The sequence below is a fragment of the Vicia villosa genome, linkage group LG4 (genome assembly GCF_029867415.1).
Source record: "Vicia villosa cultivar HV-30 ecotype Madison, WI linkage group LG4, Vvil1.0, whole genome shotgun sequence".
NCBI classification, from domain to species: Eukaryota; Viridiplantae; Streptophyta; class Magnoliopsida; order Fabales; family Fabaceae; genus Vicia; species Vicia villosa.
The window spans coordinates 193219241-193239551 of NC_081183.1; the positions used below are offsets into that span (position 1 = coordinate 193219241).

Sequence of the window (20311 nt, forward strand, 5' to 3'; positions counted from 1 at the left end):
TTGCAATAGCAAATATGACACTTATCACTAACTAAAGTCTACCTGCATATGAAAGCATTCTAGTACACCAATGAGAGAATCTGCAAGTTATCTTATCAATCAGCGGTTGGCAATTAACAATTGTGAGAATCATACATGTTTAGAATAATATAAAATATTTCTTTACCAAATTATAGAATTTTTTAAAATGAGAAAATTAAATATGAATTTTTTAAATTTCAAAAGATAATGATGAAAGTAATGCAAATATCGATTTAGAAATTAAATTTTGAGTTCTATTTTTTTCGAGAAACTTTTTATAGTGTTCTAAACAATGTCTGTAAAATAATATTAAAAAATACACATCAATTTAACAGTAGAGACTAAAACTACATGCATAATAATTCTGTGGGAATAAAACATGTCATTTTTTTAATAGAGACAAAAATAAAATTTAATAATTGAAAATACTACCACCCATGTGTATACTCTTATATTTAAAAATAAAAAATTGAAAATAAACTTTTTATTTTAATCAATATTGACGAAAAGACGAAGACAAATAAACAAGTGAAATTAATTAGTAACATTTTCGCAAATCAATTTGACGAAGAAACACACTCTTCATTACCATTTTCATATGACACAAATCATATAGAAATCAACAACACTACCGCTCCGTCTTTCTCCTCCAAACTACTCTAACCTAAGGTTCCTTCATCTCTCTCATCTTCAATTCTTTTAACTACTGATTTTTTACATTCAATTTTCTCATTTTTTGTTTGATTAGGTTTTCCGATGAGGCGAAAAATCAAGATTGGGGAAAATGGTTTTTAGATTCCAAGTTGGAACTCATTGACATTGCTGAAAAATCTGAATTGAATTTGCGATTGATTCATGGCTTGTAAGTGTAAGGGGAGCTTGAATGTGAGAAAACCTCAGTTCTATGAGGTGTATTCGTCTTCTTCTAGCTTTGAAACTCTGGTAATTGTTTCTACTATCTTTTTGTAATCAAATGAGAAAAAATGCTTCTTTTTTTTTTTTTGCTAAAAGATGTTTCAAAAGGTAAAATAAAGGAGATAGTGTACTTGTTTGTATGCAACAATAACAAGGTGAAGTGTGTTTTTATTACCAAAAAATGAGGGTAAGTGATGAAATAGGATGAAATGCATTCTACCATGTTCCATTTCATTCCATCCTTTTTTTATCAATCCAGGCAATGGAACATAAACATTTTCCATTCCATCTTATTTTGGATGGAGGATTTGTGAGGGGATGAGAGAGCTTATTTTTCTTTTCTTAATTAAGAAAGGCTAGAAGCTATGAAATGTTTCTGAAAATGAATGAAGTGTGATTAAAATGTGATATGATCATATATTATCCCATTCAATTAGTTTTTTCTAAATCTCAAATATATCATAAAATGCTTTTGGAGTTTTTGTTTGAAAGTATATTTGTTTGTTGCAGAAAATTCCAAATGGTTTTGTCTGTCAAATGGAAGGCAGGACGGGTGGATTAGTTTCATTAACTGGTCCTAGTGGAAATACTTGGCAAGTTCGATTAGTTGAGCAGGGAAATTATCTCTTCTTCCATCAGGGATGGTCAACATTTACGGAAGATCATCATTTAGAATACGGTGACCTTTTGGTTTTCAGATACGAGGGTGACTTGCATTTCACCGTGCAAGTGTTTGGTAAGAATGCGTGCGAGAAAGAAGCAGCATTTCATTCTCAGTGCAATCTAAATTCATTCAACTTAGATAATATTGAAGGACTAAAAAGGGATGCCGAGGAGATTTCTTCTTTGGATGTTGTTGGAGGTGTTCAGAAGAAAATGAGGCGTGGCACAGTTGAGAACCAGGAGCTTGAGCTGACTATTGTTGGTAGAGAACCACCCCAGTGTGAGGTAATTAAACCACTTCGAATGATCAGAGACACAGAAGAAACCTACGGAGAATGTTCTGCTAGTGCTGTTCCTTTTCACGCTAAAAATAGTAATGAAGATGAAGGTATAACTAATTTGATTTCATTCAGGGTCTCAAAAAAAATAAAATAATTAAAACTCATTTGATCTTCCCTAGCAAACTGATACTTGTCTAGGAAAGAGTATTCTGCATCCAAATCCTTATTTTTATGCTATAGCTTATCCTTTTATTAAAAACTTGTGGTTGAATTGTTCAATTCCATATTGCCGCAGCCATTCTCAGCGGAGCTTCGTTGTCAAAGCTATCAGCACATGATGAGAAAAAGATAGCCCAGTCATTTACCTCCTCTTTTCCATATTTTGTTAAAATAATTAAAACCTTCAATGTCAGTGGTTCATATACTCTGGTGAGTTGTTCTCTTCTGTGATTGTTTATTTACCTCCCAAATAATGTTGTTTTATCTCCCTACCCTTATCTTTAAGTAACTTGTGTAATGTTTTATATCTGCTTGAGAAACTGATCTTGTTGGAGCATATTAATATTTACCCAAAGAATATTTCTCCTTCTATGTATGGAGGATGGTAAGCATGGATTAAAGAGTTTCACATGTACACATTACCAGTAAAAGATGATCTCAATGAAAATTCCATCCATAATTCCGCAGTGATTAGTGAATAGTTATACATCTTAATTCATGAGACAATCTTGGTAGATTTGAACTATTCTTGCACTAGCACTTCAATGGATGTTGGAGTGATATTTCCATACTTAGTGAAGATGCTGCTTGTCAGACTTCTCAACTTCTGCCTAAGCAAGCTTCTGAGTACATCACTAAGTTTAAGACCTTTTGACTTTTCTACTTCTATGACGTTTACAAATTAACTTCTATGCAATTACAATGTTGTATTTCTCCAAGAAGTACCAATTGAATGTTACTGTTATCATATTATTCTTCCCTTAAAAATGTGTATTGAACGATATTGCAATTTTAATTTTCCTTCTCTTCAAATAGTTCCTATTTTATGTTTATTGGTTGAATTATTTGTTATGTAAAGTTTTCTTCCTTCCTATTCATTGTGCTTGACATTAACACTGAACCTCTTGCTGATTCTGATTTATAATATAATGTAGAATATACCATATCAATTTTCGATGGCACATCTTCCAAACTGCAAGATAAAGATTATTCTTCATAATTTGAAGGGAGAACACTGGACTGTTAATTCTGTTCCAACAACTAGAGTGCATACAAGTCACACTATGTGTGGAGGATGGATGGCTTTTGTTCGAGGTAATAGTATAAAGGTTGGAGATGTCTGCATTTTCGAACTTATACGTGAGTGTGAATTACGTGTTCGCATCGCTGAGGTTGGAAAAGATGGGCTAGACTGCCAAGTTGGAAAACTAGCTTTTAGTATGCTTAGGGCAAGACATGATGTCGCTTGCCGAAAGACTGCCAACTATATGTCAAAAAACCCTAAAGTCAGCACAAAGTCTAGAAACAAAGTTGATCTATCAGATAAAAGGTTGTCAAAGATTGGTCAAGAAGTTGTTTTATCCAGTAGAGCTTCAAATACTTCGAAGAAGATGGGGGTTGGCCCGAAGTCGAAAGCTGCCAAGAAAAAGTTGGGTAAGGCTTTTTCGTCTCTTTGCCCACTCAATATCTTAAGTTTTATCCATATCATAAGTTTCAACAACAAATTTCTATCAAGTATTTTATTTTCAGAAATAAAAAGAGAAGAATATAATTCAATTCCTCGACAATTAAGATTTTGTTACTTTGCTAATGAAAGAAAGAACAAAAAGGATATATATTAAATGCTTTCTTTCTGTAAAAGTTTCTACCCTCCAAATTATAATTTCAGTCACATTTGAACTGTAAATAAAGACAGCTGTACCGCGGAAACATAGTGTTGAAGATGAACTAAGCTCCCAGGCTAAAGCTGGTTTGAGAATGTTGTTTGCACTTGACGAACAAAGAGTGGCTGAAGCATTTACTTCCGACTTTCCTAATTTTGTGAAAATCATGAAGATGTTCAATGTTAGTGGATCATACACTTTGGTAAGTAATACACATTTCACAATTTCTTACTAGTGTTAGCCATGTGTTTAGAATTAATATCACTGTTAAATTATTGAATACTTGTTACATTGTAGAAAATTCCATATCAATTCTCTGCTGCACATCTTCCTGCCGATAAAACAGAAGTTACCCTTCGCAATTCAAGAGGCGAATGTTGGACTGTGAACTCCGTTCCAGATGCTAATGGGAGAACAATTCACACCTTTTGTGGAGGATGGATGGCGTTTGTTCGTGATAATGACATAAATTTTGGCGACACATGCATCTTTGAGTTGGTTTCTCATTATGTGATGCAGGTTTATATATCTGGGGTTGGAAAGGAAGGTCTTGACCATCAAAATGGGCATGTGAAACTTATCACTAACTAGTAGCTGTATCATCACTAATCAAGATCATGGAATGTATTAGTTATCTAGTGCGCTACTGCATTTTAGTTTATCTCATTGTGAATTTGTGATATGCATGTAACATTCAGTAGACTCTAAACAAGTATCGATCAAGGGTTATGAAGTTACTAAGTCACTAAATAAAAAAAATTGTAAGTCGGTCTCTGAACTAGTACATTTTTTGTTATCAAGTCCTTTTGTTACACTTCTGAACTAGTACATTTTTTGTTATTAAGTCCTTTGTTACACTTCTGTTAAAGACTTATTTAAAAGTCCTCAAATAGTTTAAGAATCAATTTAAATCAAAATAGCTTAATCATATACTATAGATTTGGATTCCACCTTCGCCGTTTTCACGATTTCAAAACTTTGCATAAGTTTCATCATTGGCACACCCATAACCTAATATAACCTTGTCACACTTTTTTATGAAAAACGTTATGTGGTGTTGTAGGTCCCAGGGCCATGAAAACTTCAATGTTCAGAAATTTTTAATAAGGGTGCTACTTGTTGGACATTTAGCCACATAGGAAGAAACTAAAATGCTGGAAGCAGAAATGAAAGGGACAAATAATTTAGAAAGAGAGCGTGTCGAGGGGAAAGGGAAACCGAAGAAGGTGCCTCAATAGCCAGAAATATGCTAATCAAGCTCAAAGAACAAGATGGTGGGATCAGATGAAGATAACACAACTAAAGATGAGGAGAATTTGATGGAAGAGGATGGAAAGGAGGAAGAGTTAGGGTTTGTCGAAATTTCCATTCAAACAATCACGAAGGACAATATCTCAATCCACCTCTTAAAACTCTTAGGCGCCTAGCGAAATTTCATTTTTGTCTTCCGTTTCCGGAGATAAACATCAGGAAGCACATTTTTTTGCCTAAATTTGGGTTTTTCCATAGCTACACTACGGAAGTAGTTTAAACAGGTAAACGTTGGAAAAAAATTCAAAAAAATTCAGTTAAGAGAAGGTTTTGTAGACGCACCTACGAAACAAATCAACGTTAAGTAAAAAAAAGGTGTTTTCAGATATACACCTTCGAAAATAAAGGGTATTTTTGACAACGCACATGGTGCGTGAGAACCCCTAAGGGGTAGAATAAGATATTATCTCACGAAGGAGTCCTTCAAGGAGATGAAGAATGAGGTGGAAGGGACGAAATTGTGGGTGGATATCATTAGAGGTAATTAATAAATGAGTCATTCAAGGAGATGAAGAATGGTGAAGAGGACGAAATTAGAGTCATTCAAGAAGATGAAGAATGAGGTGGAGGAGACGGAATTGTGGGTGGATATCATTAGAGGTAACACGACAAAGGAGTCATTCAATGAGATGAAGAATAAGGTGGAGACGGCGAAATTGTGGATTTACATCATTAGAGGTAAAATGAAGAATGAGGTGGAGATAAGGAAATCGTGGATAAATATCATTAGAGTTAGGTAACTGGGTAACATCAAATAATATTTCGGACTATATGATTGATTTAGTTAATACGATTCTATTTCAACTATCAACTAAACAAGAAATTCATACATGATAGCAAATGTTATGTGTGCTACAATTTTTTCTTATATAAAAGAGAGGTTGATGCAATATAATATATCGAGAACAATCATCGGATTCATATCACTCCAAATTAAAAATAGTTTTGATTTTTCAAAACTCAAAATTAAAAATAGTCTTATTTTTTTTAGCATTTTAAAACACATGACCAAAAGATTTTTAAAAAAAACATAAGTCTCATATTGGTTAAAAATAGAGTTTATAAAAGGTTTATATAGAGCAATACTCTCCATTTTATAAGTCAATTTTGTAAAAATGAGTTACGGTAAATTTTAATATAATATCAAAACATATCGATCAAATCATAAGTCGTCCACCGATTATATCCATACATAAAATCTTAAAGAGTGTTGAGCGTGAGATTATATTCATGCACCAAACCATCCAAGTTTTATATTGGTTAAAGATAAAATACATAAAGAATTTATCAGATTTTATAAGAATGACTTCATTGAAATTCTAATATTTTCCACTTTTATAAATTGTGTTTTCATTTATATTACCGAAATAAAAATGAGTTATTTAAACATTTCTCACCATTCTTCATTCTCGTGTGTACTGTTGAGGTTTAAAGCTTCCACCTTTTGAACCATTTCATTCTCTCACTGTCTTTCAAATGGAAGGAGGAGGAGGAGGGCAAAGCCGCAACAGCTTCAAATCATGGCAGGAAGAAATTTACTGGACCCATTTCCAGTTCATCCATTTCACTCAATTTCTTCACAAAGATTTCCAACAACAACTTGTTAGTAACCCCTTTTCCCCTTTTCTTTCTTTCCATGCTCTTAATCAAATAAAGCTGAAATCTTTCTTATGTTTTCATATTTGGGTCTTTCAGAACATGCACTTCATGTTCATTACTATTTTCACCTTTTTTTTCTCTCTTCATTATTTGAACTTGCCCATGTTTTAAATTGTGTATTTTCTTACAATTCCTTTAACTGTAGTTAGTTCTTTTGAGGAAAGTTTTGAGCTTTTCATTTTTGGATACATGTTAGAAATTTTCCTTTTTTAGCCATTACAGTGATATTCTACAGAAATAAATATGCTTGTTTTCAAATAATGGGTTTGGAACTTTGGCATTAGCTCTAGATCTGTTGTGCTTTTGAGCTTTAATTGCTATAAAATAATGCTTTTGTGGCTGTATAGGAAATTAAAAAGGAGTTTTCAGTGTAATTTTTTGGTTTATTCGAGTTTTTGTTGTATTCGAGTGTGAATGGTTAAGTCTGCATGAACTATGAATGGACTAAATGTTTGATATATAACAAAGATGAGACCCATTAGGTCTTAAGATTTTAGGTGGAGATGTGTTGTTTGTGATTATGGAGCATTGATCCGTTGTTTATTCTCGGCTCCCCCAATCTCCCTTACCACTTTTATTGGTTTATTATTCTTTTCGGCTGAATGTGCCGTGCCTCAATCTCAAATGGAAATTTTGCATTTTGATTGCAGGCACTTCCCAAAACATTTTCGAACAATGTAAAGAAGAGGTTGCCAAAAAATGTGACCCTTAAAGGTCCTAGTGGAGTTGTGTATAATGTAGAACTGACAACTAGAGACGATACTTTTTACTTCACGAACGGTTGGCAACGATTCGTGAAAGACCACTCTTTGAAAGAGAATGATTTCCTTGTCTTTAAGTACAATGGTAAATCACACTTTGAGGTTTTAATCTTTGATGGAGAAAGCTTTTGCGAGAAAGCAGCTTCTTATTTTGTTGGAAAATACGAACTTGCTCAAACTGAACAAGGGGATGGCAAGGCAAAGGAAACAAACAATTCTGTTGAAGAAGTCAATATTGTTTCTAATGATGGTGTTGAATGTGGTTCGCGTGAGAAATTTCGGCATATTAACAATATAGGAACACCATTAGCCGCACCTTTTGAAACTACCAATGGAAAGACTTTTAATGCTGGTGTTGAATTTGCTTCACCGGAGCAGGTCATGGCCGATGCAGTCACTAAGACCGCATCAGCAGCGTTTCCCTCCCAACCAACCGGTAAACGGACCAAGAGGCCTGATAATGAGGCTACAGATGTCCAGAATAACCGGCGAGGAACATCACCAGTAGCAGGTAATTCTTGTGAGAAAGAACTTGATTGGCTACAAATGCACTATGATATATTATGTTTTATTTTATTCTATCGAATCACAGCCTAAACTTATTGGCTATAATGCCAGGTTGGAAAACTGACTTTTTTAGTATGCTTAGCGCAAAACACGGTGTCGCTTCCCCTGAGACTTCTAAAGATATGCCAATGAATCCTAAAGTCAGCTCAAAACGCAAAAACAAAGTTGATCTGTCGGATACTTTGAAGAAGATTGGTCAAGAAGCTGTTTTATCCTCCGAATTTAAGAAATCCGGTGGAGCTTCAAATACTTTGAAGAAGATTCGTCAAGAAGCTGTTTTATCCACCGAGTTGAACAAATCTGGTGAAGCTTCAAATACTTTGAAGAAGAAAGGTCAAGAAGCTGTTTTATCCACCGACTTGAAGAAATCTGGTGAAGCTTCAAATTCTTCGAAGAAGATTGGTCAAGAAGCTGTTTTATCCACTGACTTGAAGAAATCTGGTGAAGCTTCAAATACTTTGAAGAAGATTGGCCAAGAAGCTGTTTTATCAACCGAATCGAAGAAATCTGACGAAGCTTCAAATACTATGAAGAAAATTGGGATTTGCTCCATGTCGAAAACTGCTCATAAAAAGTTGGGTAAGGTTTTTTCTCTATTTGCTCACTAAATCGCAAATTATATTGCAATGTAGATATCTTAAGTTTCTACTTTCCAAATTATGACTTGAGTCTTATTTGAACTGTAAACTAAGACAGCTACACCGAAGAGACATCTTGTTGAAGATGAACTAAGCTCCCAGGCTAAAGCTGATTTGAAAATGTTGGCTTCACTCGAAAAACAAAAAGCAGCTGAAGCTCTTAATTCCCCATTTCCTAATTTTGTGACAATCATGAAGAAGTTAAATGTCTGTGGATCACGCACTTTGGTGAGTAATACACATTTCACAACTAACTAGTGTTGGCACGTGTGTTTAAAATCGATGTCATTGCTAAATGATTTATTAAATACTTGTTAAACTGCAGAGAATCCCACAGGAGTTCGCTTCTGCTCATCTCCCCGACTACAAAACAGAACTTACACTTCGTAATCCAAGAGGCAAATGTTGGACTGTGAACTCCATCCCAGATTCTAAAGGGGGAAAAGCTCACACTTTGTGTGGGGGATGGATGGCCTTTGTTCGTGATAATGGCATAAATATTGGCGACACGTGCATTTTCGAGCTCGTTTCGAATCTTGTTTTCCAGGTTCATATATCTCGAGTCGGAAAGGAAGATCTTGACAATCAAAATGGGACTGTGAAACCTAATGATGCTCCATCTACCTGCTAACTTTTCTTATTGGTTAGACAGATAAATCGGTCTTCAATGAAGGTTTTCTTGTGGTGAAAGTATCAAAAGACTTGTTTGTTTCATGCTGTCTCTTACCATTCAAATTTCAAGTAGCTGTATCATTGTTAATCTAGATCATAGACTGCATGCATTAGTTATCTATGCTGCTTTTCAGTTCATATCATTGTTAATTTGTGATGGTATTCTACTGTAACATTCTGTTGTAACATTCAGTAAGCTCCTTAAATGTTGGTCTTGAACTTGAACATAATTTAAGAAAATTATAGTGTACTAAATTTTATGATAGAGTAAGTTTTATTAGTAGTTTCTTTAAGGAAACAAATATATGTCATATCATTAGGAATGATTTGTTCAACAGGAAGAGGTATACACTAAAACTTAATTACTAGTTAACTCATTAAGTTACTACATTAGTTTTACTTTTAGAAAAATTACCTACGAGTTTGGACAAAAAAGTGACTTAATAGGAATGCAATCTTTTGTTAAATAAAAGCCAATATTTGAGATATTACAATCATCCACCACCACCTTGGAGTCTAATTCAAACATGACACTTCAAGGTGCAATTCTGCAACCTTAAGCAAAGTTTGATGAAGACTATATGTGTCTCTTCACTCTCAAAATTAAATATACCATTTCTTAAAATAGAATGAATAAGTGATAAAATTGCTTAAAAAATTATTTAATTGATTATGTGTTGAAAGAATTTACAAGTATGGTATTTATATACAAACACAATGATGTATTCTACCTAATTTTATTAGTCAAAACAATGTATTATGTTCAATCTTACACGATTAATGATGCGAATAAACCTGATTTTTCTTGCTATTGGGGTTACGTGGTGCCTCAGGTTCTACTTGCTCTTCTCTTTTTTGCTGCGTTTCCTGTTCTTTAATTCGTGTCAACGACATTTCCTTTGAACATGACTATGTGTCAACAGTTACTTTTAGTTAATGATGCTACAAATAAAGAATACAAGTAAAATGTCAAAATCTCCGTTTCTATTGAACCATGACTTGTGTGGGCCTCGAGAGACTTGAAAAAGGTTTGACAATTTCATATTTGATTGTCTTCGTACCCGCCGAACCTTCCTTTATATGAGGGAGACTCGACTAACCCTAACTTTGATTGTGTTCAACTTCAACTAACAAAATATTTATTTTTATGTGTAAACAAATGTTCATTATGTTATATTATCGGTTAGCCTTGAGCGGTGAGATGATGCAACATAAAAAATAATTGATGTGAAGACAAATGATCTCAAGGTTAAATGATGGCCTCTAGTCAAAGCAAGGTCAAATGATTATAAACACAATTGTGTTCTTTCCTCTAACGCCGTCTCGTCTCAACACGAGATCCTTTGGTTTAAACTCTCGGGTTTAACTTGCTTGTTGTACTTAGCTATTGCTGCTTGTTTGACGACAAAGCTCGTATAGGAGGTTGTGATCCCCTTCTCTTCCAGGAGATCAACCTCTTCCATAGTTGCTTCGGCGTTGTCTTCTTTTGATAAGGGGTGTGATGTCCTCCAAGTCAAATATTCTACCTTGACACATATGACAACTTCACTCTTGTAAGTTAATTGGAATGAAGTTTTGTCAGTAGTTGAATGAGGTGTATTCTGATACGCCATGAGGACATGTGAGCGCTCATTTGCCCAATTCCATTTTTCCACTTTGAATCTTCACTTTAACCCTCTCAGGACTACTCGATTTATTGCTTCGGCCTAGCCGTAGGTCTAGGGGGTTGTAGTGACATAAAATGTTGCTTCACCTTCAAGTCTTCTATGAAATTTTTGAAGTTCTTGTTTATAAATTAAGTCCCTCTATCTGTCACAACGGCCTGAGGGACTACGTACCTGCCTAGGAGGTTTTTTTTGATATGTTGGTAGTTGTGTTCTTTGCTAGTTCTTCTTCTTCAGTCCACTTTGTGAAGTAATCTACTACCATAATCAAGAACTTGAGTTATCCTGACGCCAAAGGAAATGGTCGAGAATATCCATTGCTCATTGTGAGAATGGCCAGGGTGATTTTAACACGTGTAGTTTAGACGAGGGAACTCTATGGACTTTTCCATGTCACTGACATTGGTCAAATCTTCATGGTCAGTCGATAGTATCAAGCTCTAAGAAATTTATTGGCCAACACTCGAGCATCCAAGTGCTGCCCGACTATTCCTTTGTGCACCTCAATGAGAGCCTATGCAACTTATTCTTTTTCCAAACATTTAAGCATAGGGGTTGACATCCTCATTCGGTACAATGTCCCTTAAATCAAGGGATGTGAATTGGATCTTCTCTTTATGAGGGTCGCATCAGATGGGTCAGTAGGTAATATTCCATGTTTGATGTATGCTGCAATGGGTGTTATCTATGATGGTTGTGGATCGCCGTTATTCCAACTCTTGGGTTTTATATGCCGGGGTTTTTCAGAGTTTCTTGGATGAAGGAGTGACTTATCCCCGATGATCTAGTGTTGGCCAATTTAGACAAGACATTACCCGAGTGTTATGCTCTATTGGAACATGCATTATCTCTAACATTTTGAACTTTGGAAACTTTCCTTTGGCAAAATGACATGTCGTTTCATCTACAATTATTTGGTATGGGCTTCTCTCTTGATTTATGAGACCGCAATCTATGATTTTTTCCTTAGCCTGATGCTCTCTTCTCCCACTTCATCAACTAATGTGTGGCCGGCGATAACTACTGTGTACTCTGTCTGATTATTGGTGGTAGGAAACTTGAAGCACGAAGATACTTCGATTGTCAAACGGGCTTCACTTTTTAGGATGAGAATGGCCCCACTTCTAGAGTTGTTAGAGGACCCATATGTAAATACTACCCAGGTAGGAGTCGACCCTAGTGTGCTCGAGATCATTTCTGCTATGAAATATGTGAACGGTTGTGCCTTCAAGGTTTTTCTCGATTTGTATGAAACATTAAATTCGGACATTTTGATGGACCATCTTTTTAGGTGCCCGACTAGATCTGGTTGGTGGAGTACCTACTTTACTAGTAGGCCAATTTAGATGATTATGTGTGTGCCAAGAAATAACATTTTAGCTTCCTGATGTCGTCACTAAAGTTATTGTCTCCTTATCTATCTTTTGATGTCGTGTCTCTAGTCCGACCAATGCTTTGGAGATGAAGTAGACCGAGCTTTGGTGACCGTTTAGTTCCCTTACAAAGACAATGCTAACTGCTTCCCTTACAAAGACAATTAAATGCTTTGATGTCTCATCTTCTTGCTCATTGTTTAAAAAATCAATATTGTTGGTGCAGTGATAAGTGAAAAAATGTCGATATTTTGAGTATATAATTGTGGCAGTTATCAATTATATTCGTATAGTTTTTGTAATAAAATCCCGACTTTTATGTAAATATTAGCATAATTGAGTTTGGATTCGTTTTGTGTACTGTTTTATAGTTTTTCCTTTGTTTTATAGGTATTTATGCTTATCGGAGCCTCGAGGAATAAAGTGTCGAAGGCACGGCTTTGATTACGCAGTTTTGGAGCTAAATAAGGCAAAATAATACAGAAAGTCCGCTAAGCGGAGCTCCAACGCGCTTATGCTATCAAATTTCAATAACCCGGCTTGAAGCGGAGCAAAACAGAAGCAAACCAGATTTTTATGTCCGCTTAGCGGAGCCATCTTGCTAAGCAAGATCACCCTTACTGTTGTCGATATTTTGTGTAATAAGTGCAGTTCGCTTAGCGGGATCCGCTTAGCGGACCTGTGCAAAATTGCTTTTATATTCTTTCATTTGACACATTTTAGGTTATGGTTTTGGGAAAGTTTTTGGTCCCAATTCCATCAATTTCATTCTTAGAGTAGGATTAGCTTAGAAAACAACACCGGGTCATACACTTGGAAGATCGGAGGTGGATTTCTCATCAACCGGAGCTGACAACCCGCGAGATATTTGGTTTATCTCTTCTATTCTCTGTGTATTTATTTGTGTTGGGTTTGTTTGTATAGTTACTCGAATCTTATGTATATTTACCGATTAGAATGTTATATTTAACTTGCTTTATAAATCTGTGTTGATGTTATCTTGGATTTTTGCTCTGTGCTGAGGATTTGGGTTGCTTTAGAGATAAACTTCTTAAATATTTATCTAGGATGATAATTTGTTGGTTCTGAACTCTAGAGATAGATTTAGAGCTAGCATTCACTGTTTGTATCTGTACGTAATGCTTTCGTGTTTGAGCGGCGCGCGAAAGACCGCCGACGCGAGAATACGGATGTTCTCGCAGCTTTGTGTTAGAGATAACCTTAGTTGTGAGATGATCTCGTTTGTGCTCCAGAGATGGACACTTATGTGAGAGATACGTGATAACATAGATGAGTATCGTTGGTTAAGTATAATGGATCGGTACGTTTACGTTTGTGAAGAGTGAATATATTTGCATGCCTGATTAGTTATTTCTCTTCTAAGAACGTGTCTATTCTTTTTCTGTCCATATCTTTGTTTACTTTTCGTTCATTCAAACCCGAGCTCGAAACCGTAGAAACTGTTGAATGACATCTCTCCATCTCTGAGGACGATAATTCCCGGATCAATATTTCCAAATCTTTTGTTGACTGCCGCTATGCCTGCTTCAACATGCAGATCCTTGATGTGGCGGTGCAAGTTGCTCTAATGTGGTTGTGCAAGGTGAACTTGCAAAGTTAACATTTCAATCCACAATTTAGTTTTTGGATGAAAAGGGAGTAAAGTGACTTGTGAATTGAATCATACCTTTTACCATTTACATGGTAGTATTTATATAATAGGCGAATATTGAGTCTTTCTCGTATTGGACTCGAGGCCGCCTAGAACAACACTCAAAATCAAATTTTTCACCAAAAACTTATTTATAAGTGGTAAAAAAACAATTCAAGCGTTTTAGAACTCAAGTAGAGACAAACGAGTAGCATTATTCAATAATTAGGAAGATAATCATTATAAATTATTCAAGGATTAGAAAAATAATCATTATCCATTATTCAAGAGCTTAACAATTGAGTGGAATTCAAAAAATAATATTCTAGCATTGTCCAAAAGAAAATTAGGAAAAATAAGCTTGTTACATCATTCACAAATTGAATCCTACGTTACGAATCTCCTTGGATCCTATAAATGGAAAGTTAAGTAATGCAAAAGTAGTAGCACAATGTCATTACACTACAAATTAAGTAAGTAATTTCACTATATTCACAAACTGTACCTTCAAATGGAGTGCTTAATTTACCGTAAATAAAACATGAGCAAACCAAGACAAGTGACAAAATTGAAAGGAAATATGAAAATGAGGAAATGTGAGAATCTACAAAGATGTGAGATGTTGTACTTATTATTCTTCAACTAGACAAACACTTGTACTTATAGACAAACGAATAAAAAATTGTTTATAACTTATTGTATTAATTAAATAAATATATTATTAAATTTAATTAATAAATTTAAAATTAAAGAAATGATATATTTTCATCAAATAATTATATATTTTGGATGTAATATATATCTATATATTATAAATCTTAATAACTCTAGTTATTTTAATTTCAAAACGCGTGTGAGTGTGACTTATTTGTGAAAGCTAAGCACAAATTGCCTATTTTAAAATTTAATAGTTCAGACTTATATATATATATATATATATATATATATATATATATATATATATATATATATATATATATATATATAATAAATCCTAATAAGTCTAGCTATTTTAATTTCAACACCCTAATTAATATAAAATTCTAATATTATCCTTGCTACTTTCATAATGTGTTACATTATTATTTTTTTCTTCTAATTCATAATTATTTAATATTATATTGTAGTATAATATTATCAAATATTTTTCCATTCCGATAAAATCAAATTTTATAGTATTACTTTTATCAAATATTTTCTCTTTCTTTTATGAAAAATTTCCAGTTGTTCTCTTCCTTCTTTTCATTTTTTTCTTTTGTGTAACGTTACTATTTTTTTTCCTTCTAAATTCTTCTTCTTTATTTTCATAATCTCCTTTGTCTCAACTTCATTAACTTCATCAAGATCAAAGATCCATCAACTTTGTATTATATTCTCTTCTTCCTTCATTTTTTTTAATTAGATCAATATTTTTATTTATGTGTTGTTCTTCATATTGTTAACTTTAAAAAAAGGTTTTTCATGTAATATTATTAACAAACATTTAACAATCTTATAAAAAAAAAAACAAACATTTAACAAATCCAAGTAAGATTCTTGCATGTTTTTCATTTTGTTTTAATATTATTTTATATATTTTTCACTATTTTGTATATTTTTCAAGTTTTATATTTTGAATCTCAATTTTTTTTATTCTAATCTTTTTGTTATTACATTGTTCAGTGTTATACAGTCAACCCGCATTTCAACTTGCGATATAACCTTCTAAAAAAAATCTGATTTCGATCCAGAAAAAATTTATGGTTAGTTTAAATCTACTTAATTTGTAAATAAGACACATCTTCTCTTTTTTATTTGATTTTTGTTATATTTTAGTCTAATATCTCTTATTAGAGAAGTACTTTTTTTTTTTAAAACCGGAAATATCAATTAACAAAACGAAGAGGGAAAACACAATACACAAGGGGGACCAAACCAAGACCCCTTAATAACAGAGTCTAAGTTTAGGAGTATCTTCTTTGTCTAAAAGGTAATCCTTAACTAAAACCGAAGGAACAAAATAAAACCAAAGGTATGACCTATTAGTATATCGGATGTTCGCTAGATAATCAACACAAAAATTGGCTTCCCTATACACATGAGAAATCATGAACTCAATATTTTTAGTATGCGCAAGACAACAAAGCCAACGAGACCTGATTGTCCAAGGAACAATGGCGAAATCAGAGAAAGCTTTAACCACAAGCATACAATCAGTTTCAATCCATAATTTTTTTCAACCCAAAGAAATAGCCTTTTCTATTGCCAACATAGCCGCCCATAATTCAGCCAACTCCGAATTTCCCTCCCCCATGAAATTACAAAAACTTCCCAAGTGATTAGCATCTTCATTTCGAAAAATTCCCCCACACGCCATCACCATAGGATCTCCTCTCGCCACTCCATCAATGTTAGCCTTAACCCACCCTTTAGGAGGAGGGGACCATAAGACCTCAAAAGTTAAAAGAGGCCTTCTAGGATGCATATTAACATTCAAACCTTTCAAAATAGAGAAGCTGGAAATAAAATTATTGGAACTACATCCGGTTGTGTCTCCGACCAACTTAGTGTCATACCCCAATTTTTGACCACTGAGATCCCACCTCATTTCAAACAGTAGGATCATCATCATCATCATCATCATCATTATCATCATGCATATATCATTTGCTAACCAAAATACCAAAAATATTGTTGTTTGTTACTTGTGTTCTAAGACAGGAGATCAGTCAAGAGGAGACTAAGCAAATTAGGGTTTTCAGGCTCACAAAGAAGTTCAAACATTATCATATGTTCAAATGATTCTTCCATCAATATCCAAGTACAAGGATGACCCAATTCAAGATCAACAACTTTCAAGATCACCTGATGCCCAAATTAGGGTTTTTGACCTAATTCCACTAGAGGGTTGACTTTTAATCAAGACATGGATCCAAGACTTAAACCATGATTCAAAGGCATCCAAATCAACATTATAATTCATTCACATCATTCATTTGAAGAGGAGATCTTGATTCATGTGGAATCCACAAAACTGCAATTCATTTGGAAAAGTCAACTGTGTGGGTCAACCTTTGACTTTTGAGAAAAATGGTCAACCATGAACTTTTAAGGATTCAAATGATCATCGTTTGACCAAGAGTAAACAAGAAAATTCATCAAGAATCAAAAAGTAAACAAAAGTCAAAATTAGGTTTTTTAAGTGATTTTGGCCTCATTTTGGAAACTTCAAATTTTGCCTACAAACTCAAAAATCTCCAAACATGAAAGTTGTAGATCTTGACAAAACAAACAACTCTCACAATGCAACTTTTGGATAAAAGTGATTATTTTGAGAGATTTTGGATTAAGAAGGTTTATGTTCAAAAGACTTAAAAAAACTTAAGTGTTTTCACCTAGTTTTTTCTTAACCTTAAGCCATTTTTTCTTCATGATCCCAAAAGAGTTTGAGGAAAATTTTAACAAGTGAATTGAAGTATGTAGCAAGGGCTTTCCAAAGAGACCAATAGCATGAAATTCCGTGGCTTGAACTATGAGATATGATTTTGTGAAGAAGACTCCATAACACTTGAAAAAACTCCATGAACATGAAGAAGTTATGAACCAAAACTACTCCAAATGCAAATATTCCTTTCTTGCAGCCCCTCTAACTTGTTCAAGGAACCAAACTCAGATGATTTCACTTGCTTTGAGCTATGATCCATGTGTTTTAAGCATTGTCCAAAGTTTCATTCCATTTTAAGCATAAAGTGGTGACTTCCATTCTTGTAAAGCCACTTTAATTACAAAGTCCACTCTCCTTGAGCTTCTAACTTGTTGCTTCTGCATACACTCCATCTAAAACTCAGACCAAACATGTTTAAAGCAACCAACAACTCCAAGCATGCTTGTACCATACCATTGGAACCATAACTTTCATGTTTCTTCATGAAGAAGCAAAATGGTACAAGTATCACATGTGAACTTCTTTTGATCAGATTTTTCCCTCCAAAAACCATAAATTATACCTATAAATAGAGGCCTTTTCTTCTGAAATCAAACACACAACAATTCTCAATCCCACCCTCTCACTTGAAATTCCAAATTTTAGTCATTTTGCATAAGCTAAGCAATTTTGAGTTCCACACATTTGTTGTGTCAAACAACCATTCAAACAACTTCTAATAATCATTTAGAAGTTGTCCATCATCTCCATCACTCCCCAAAACACCCCAAACTATAAATCACCATTTTTACCTCCATTAACATACATTTGAAGCCTTAACCTTCAAACTTTCTCCAAACTCACACATTGGCCAAACTAACCATCCAAATACCTTATATATACCATATAGAGACAATCCAAACCATCAAACAAGTTCTGTAACACTCAGAATCAAATCCACTATTTCACATTTGTTGTTTTGTAGGTGCCATCGGGTTTGAAGTTCCAAGTACTTTCAGTTCATTCCAGGCATTCAGTTAGCATCCTGAGGACCTAAGGAAGCTATTTGGATCATTACAACACTTCTTTAACACCTTTAAGCAAGGGTTCGATCTCCACTTTCCGAGGTAAAAACTCAAACTTAGAACTCATAGATAGAGACATCATTTAAAACAAAACTTGATACAAATCTACTCAGAATCATGTAGGGAATAAAAGCCCTAAGATTTTAGGGATTTATTGTGCATATTCATCATTTAATTTAAATTTGAAATTTTAGGGTTCTTGAGCAATTTCCAGAAATTCATGAGTTATAGTGAAAATAAATGAAAACTAAGATCATATTTAAAATCCTTGCGAAATTCTGAGCAAGATGCTATATTCACATGTTTGATTTGATGCGAAAATGAGATAGTTGCATTTTTTTTAGAAAAATGTTACAGTAACGGTAACAACGAAGAAGATGAAGTTTGAAAATTCAATTTTTGAACCTTTTTTATTATATTTATTGCAAGTCATTTATATAGTGACTACATCGTTACAACACAATTGACGTGCGCATGTTAAAGCTTTACTCTTCAAGGGCGTGGGTTCAAATCTTCAAGGGCGTGGGTTCAAATCCCCCTTTTTGCAACTTTGTGTTTTATTTTTCAATTTTTACCATTTAGTGCATGTCTTACTATTTTATGATTTGAGTGGGCCTTATAATTATTAATTAGTGCTTGGTCCAGTGGTCTTGTTTTTAGCTGGTAAAGTGAAGGTCCTGAGTTCAAATCCTTTAGGGGCCAAAACCTCTTTTTTATCACTTATTTATTTCACTTTTTATTCAAACTTTGAAAACTCATTTAAAATAGTAAAATTGATCTTTTTGACTTGATTTTTTTTGTGTTGTTTATTTATATGGCCTATTTTAATATTGTGATTTAAAAATCCAAAAATATTTATTATTTAGTCATTTAAAAATTAAATCAAAAACAAGTCTTTCATATATTAAAAAATCCTAAAAAACTATTTCTTTTTTATATTTCCATCAAATAAACTCTTGTTATTTTTGTGTGAATATTCTTAGGGCTAGGTTTATGTCTCCTTTGACTATCCCATGTACCCTTAGGCCTACTCTCCTTTAGAGTATGGTGTTTTAATCATTAAAAATAAATTAGGTTTAAATATGGTTCTAAAACCCTAATTCAAAATACTTCTTGATCTTTGCTTATCCATGTTAAATGTGATTTGTTTACCTTGATCATTGTCTTTTGTTCATGTACATGTACTTGTTGATTTTATCCTTCTATATTTGTTATCTATTGTATTATCATTGTATATACTTTGTTTATCAACCCCTTCTTTAAAACCTTGGTACTAAGAGGAGAATTATTTCTGATGAAACTACTCTTAGTCCATTGACCTTATATTGTTAAAACTCAACACCCAAAAAGATTTTGGCCACTTTGGCCCTTTTATTTTCCTTTTAAGAGGAACTACAAAAGCTCTAACTTCCCTATTGTTAAAGGGGTATGTAGGCCTAAGATGCAATGTTTTATCGAGCTCACTTTCAAAAACTTCTTTTCCTATCCCCACACTCTTTTTAAACAAGTTCACATATGCTTTTTCAAAATAGATGTACACAAAAACAATAACATTTTCAAAGAGGTTCCCATGGAGTACCATGGATATGAGGATGCTTAAAACCTTCCCCTTGTATAACAAACCCCCTTACCCAAATCTCTGATAAGTTTATTAGTTTTTATTTTAAAAACTTTTGTGGGTTTTATTCGCTCTTTCTCCCATTCCTTTTTTGGAAACAATAAAGCGCGGTGGCGACTCTGTTTGAAACAAATGAGCTAATTCTT

The 20311-nt window shown here is 33.8% G+C and overlaps 2 protein-coding genes across 2 annotated transcripts; both read left to right on the forward strand.

Moving 5' to 3' along the window:
- The first annotated feature begins 535 nt into the window (after positions 1 to 535).
- LOC131596552 (B3 domain-containing protein Os01g0723500-like) lies at positions 536 to 4577 on the forward strand. Its single transcript, XM_058869230.1, has 7 exons — positions 536 to 690; positions 770 to 963; positions 1447 to 1987; positions 2176 to 2309; positions 3035 to 3533; positions 3796 to 3965; positions 4061 to 4577. The coding sequence occupies exons 2-7, from the start codon at positions 877 to 879 to the stop codon at positions 4352 to 4354; spliced, it is 1725 nt and encodes a 574-aa protein (XP_058725213.1). The 5' UTR covers positions 536 to 690; positions 770 to 876; the 3' UTR covers positions 4355 to 4577.
- Positions 4578 to 6447: 1870 nt separating this feature from the next.
- On the forward strand, positions 6448 to 9647 carry LOC131596551 (B3 domain-containing protein Os03g0619800-like). The gene is made up of 5 exons (XM_058869228.1): positions 6448 to 6676; positions 7384 to 8005; positions 8113 to 8640; positions 8758 to 8927; positions 9025 to 9647. Exons 1-5 carry the CDS (start codon positions 6551 to 6553, stop codon positions 9328 to 9330), a joined length of 1752 nt encoding a protein of 583 aa, XP_058725211.1. The 5' UTR covers positions 6448 to 6550; the 3' UTR covers positions 9331 to 9647.
- Positions 9648 to 20311: the final 10664 nt, after the last annotated feature.

Bases quoted from the DNA above. Each gene is read 5' to 3' on its own strand.
- LOC131596552 (XM_058869230.1), top strand. From the start codon at position 877: ATGGCTTGTAAGTGTAAGGGGAGCTTGAATGTGAGAAAACCTCAGTTC. The intron at 1,988-2,175 runs GTATAACTAATT...ATATTGCCGCAG, and splicing joins AAATAGTAATGAAGATGAAG to CCATTCTCAGCGGAGCTTCG. The intron at 3,534-3,795 runs GTAAGGCTTTTT...AAATAAAGACAG, and splicing joins AGCTGCCAAGAAAAAGTTGG to CTGTACCGCGGAAACATAGT.
- LOC131596551 (XM_058869228.1), top strand. From the start codon at position 6,551: ATGGAAGGAGGAGGAGGAGGGCAAAGCCGCAACAGCTTCAAATCATGG. The intron at 8,006-8,112 runs GTAATTCTTGTG...CTATAATGCCAG, and splicing joins AGGAACATCACCAGTAGCAG to GTTGGAAAACTGACTTTTTT. The intron at 8,928-9,024 runs GTGAGTAATACA...GTTAAACTGCAG, and splicing joins TCTGTGGATCACGCACTTTG to AGAATCCCACAGGAGTTCGC.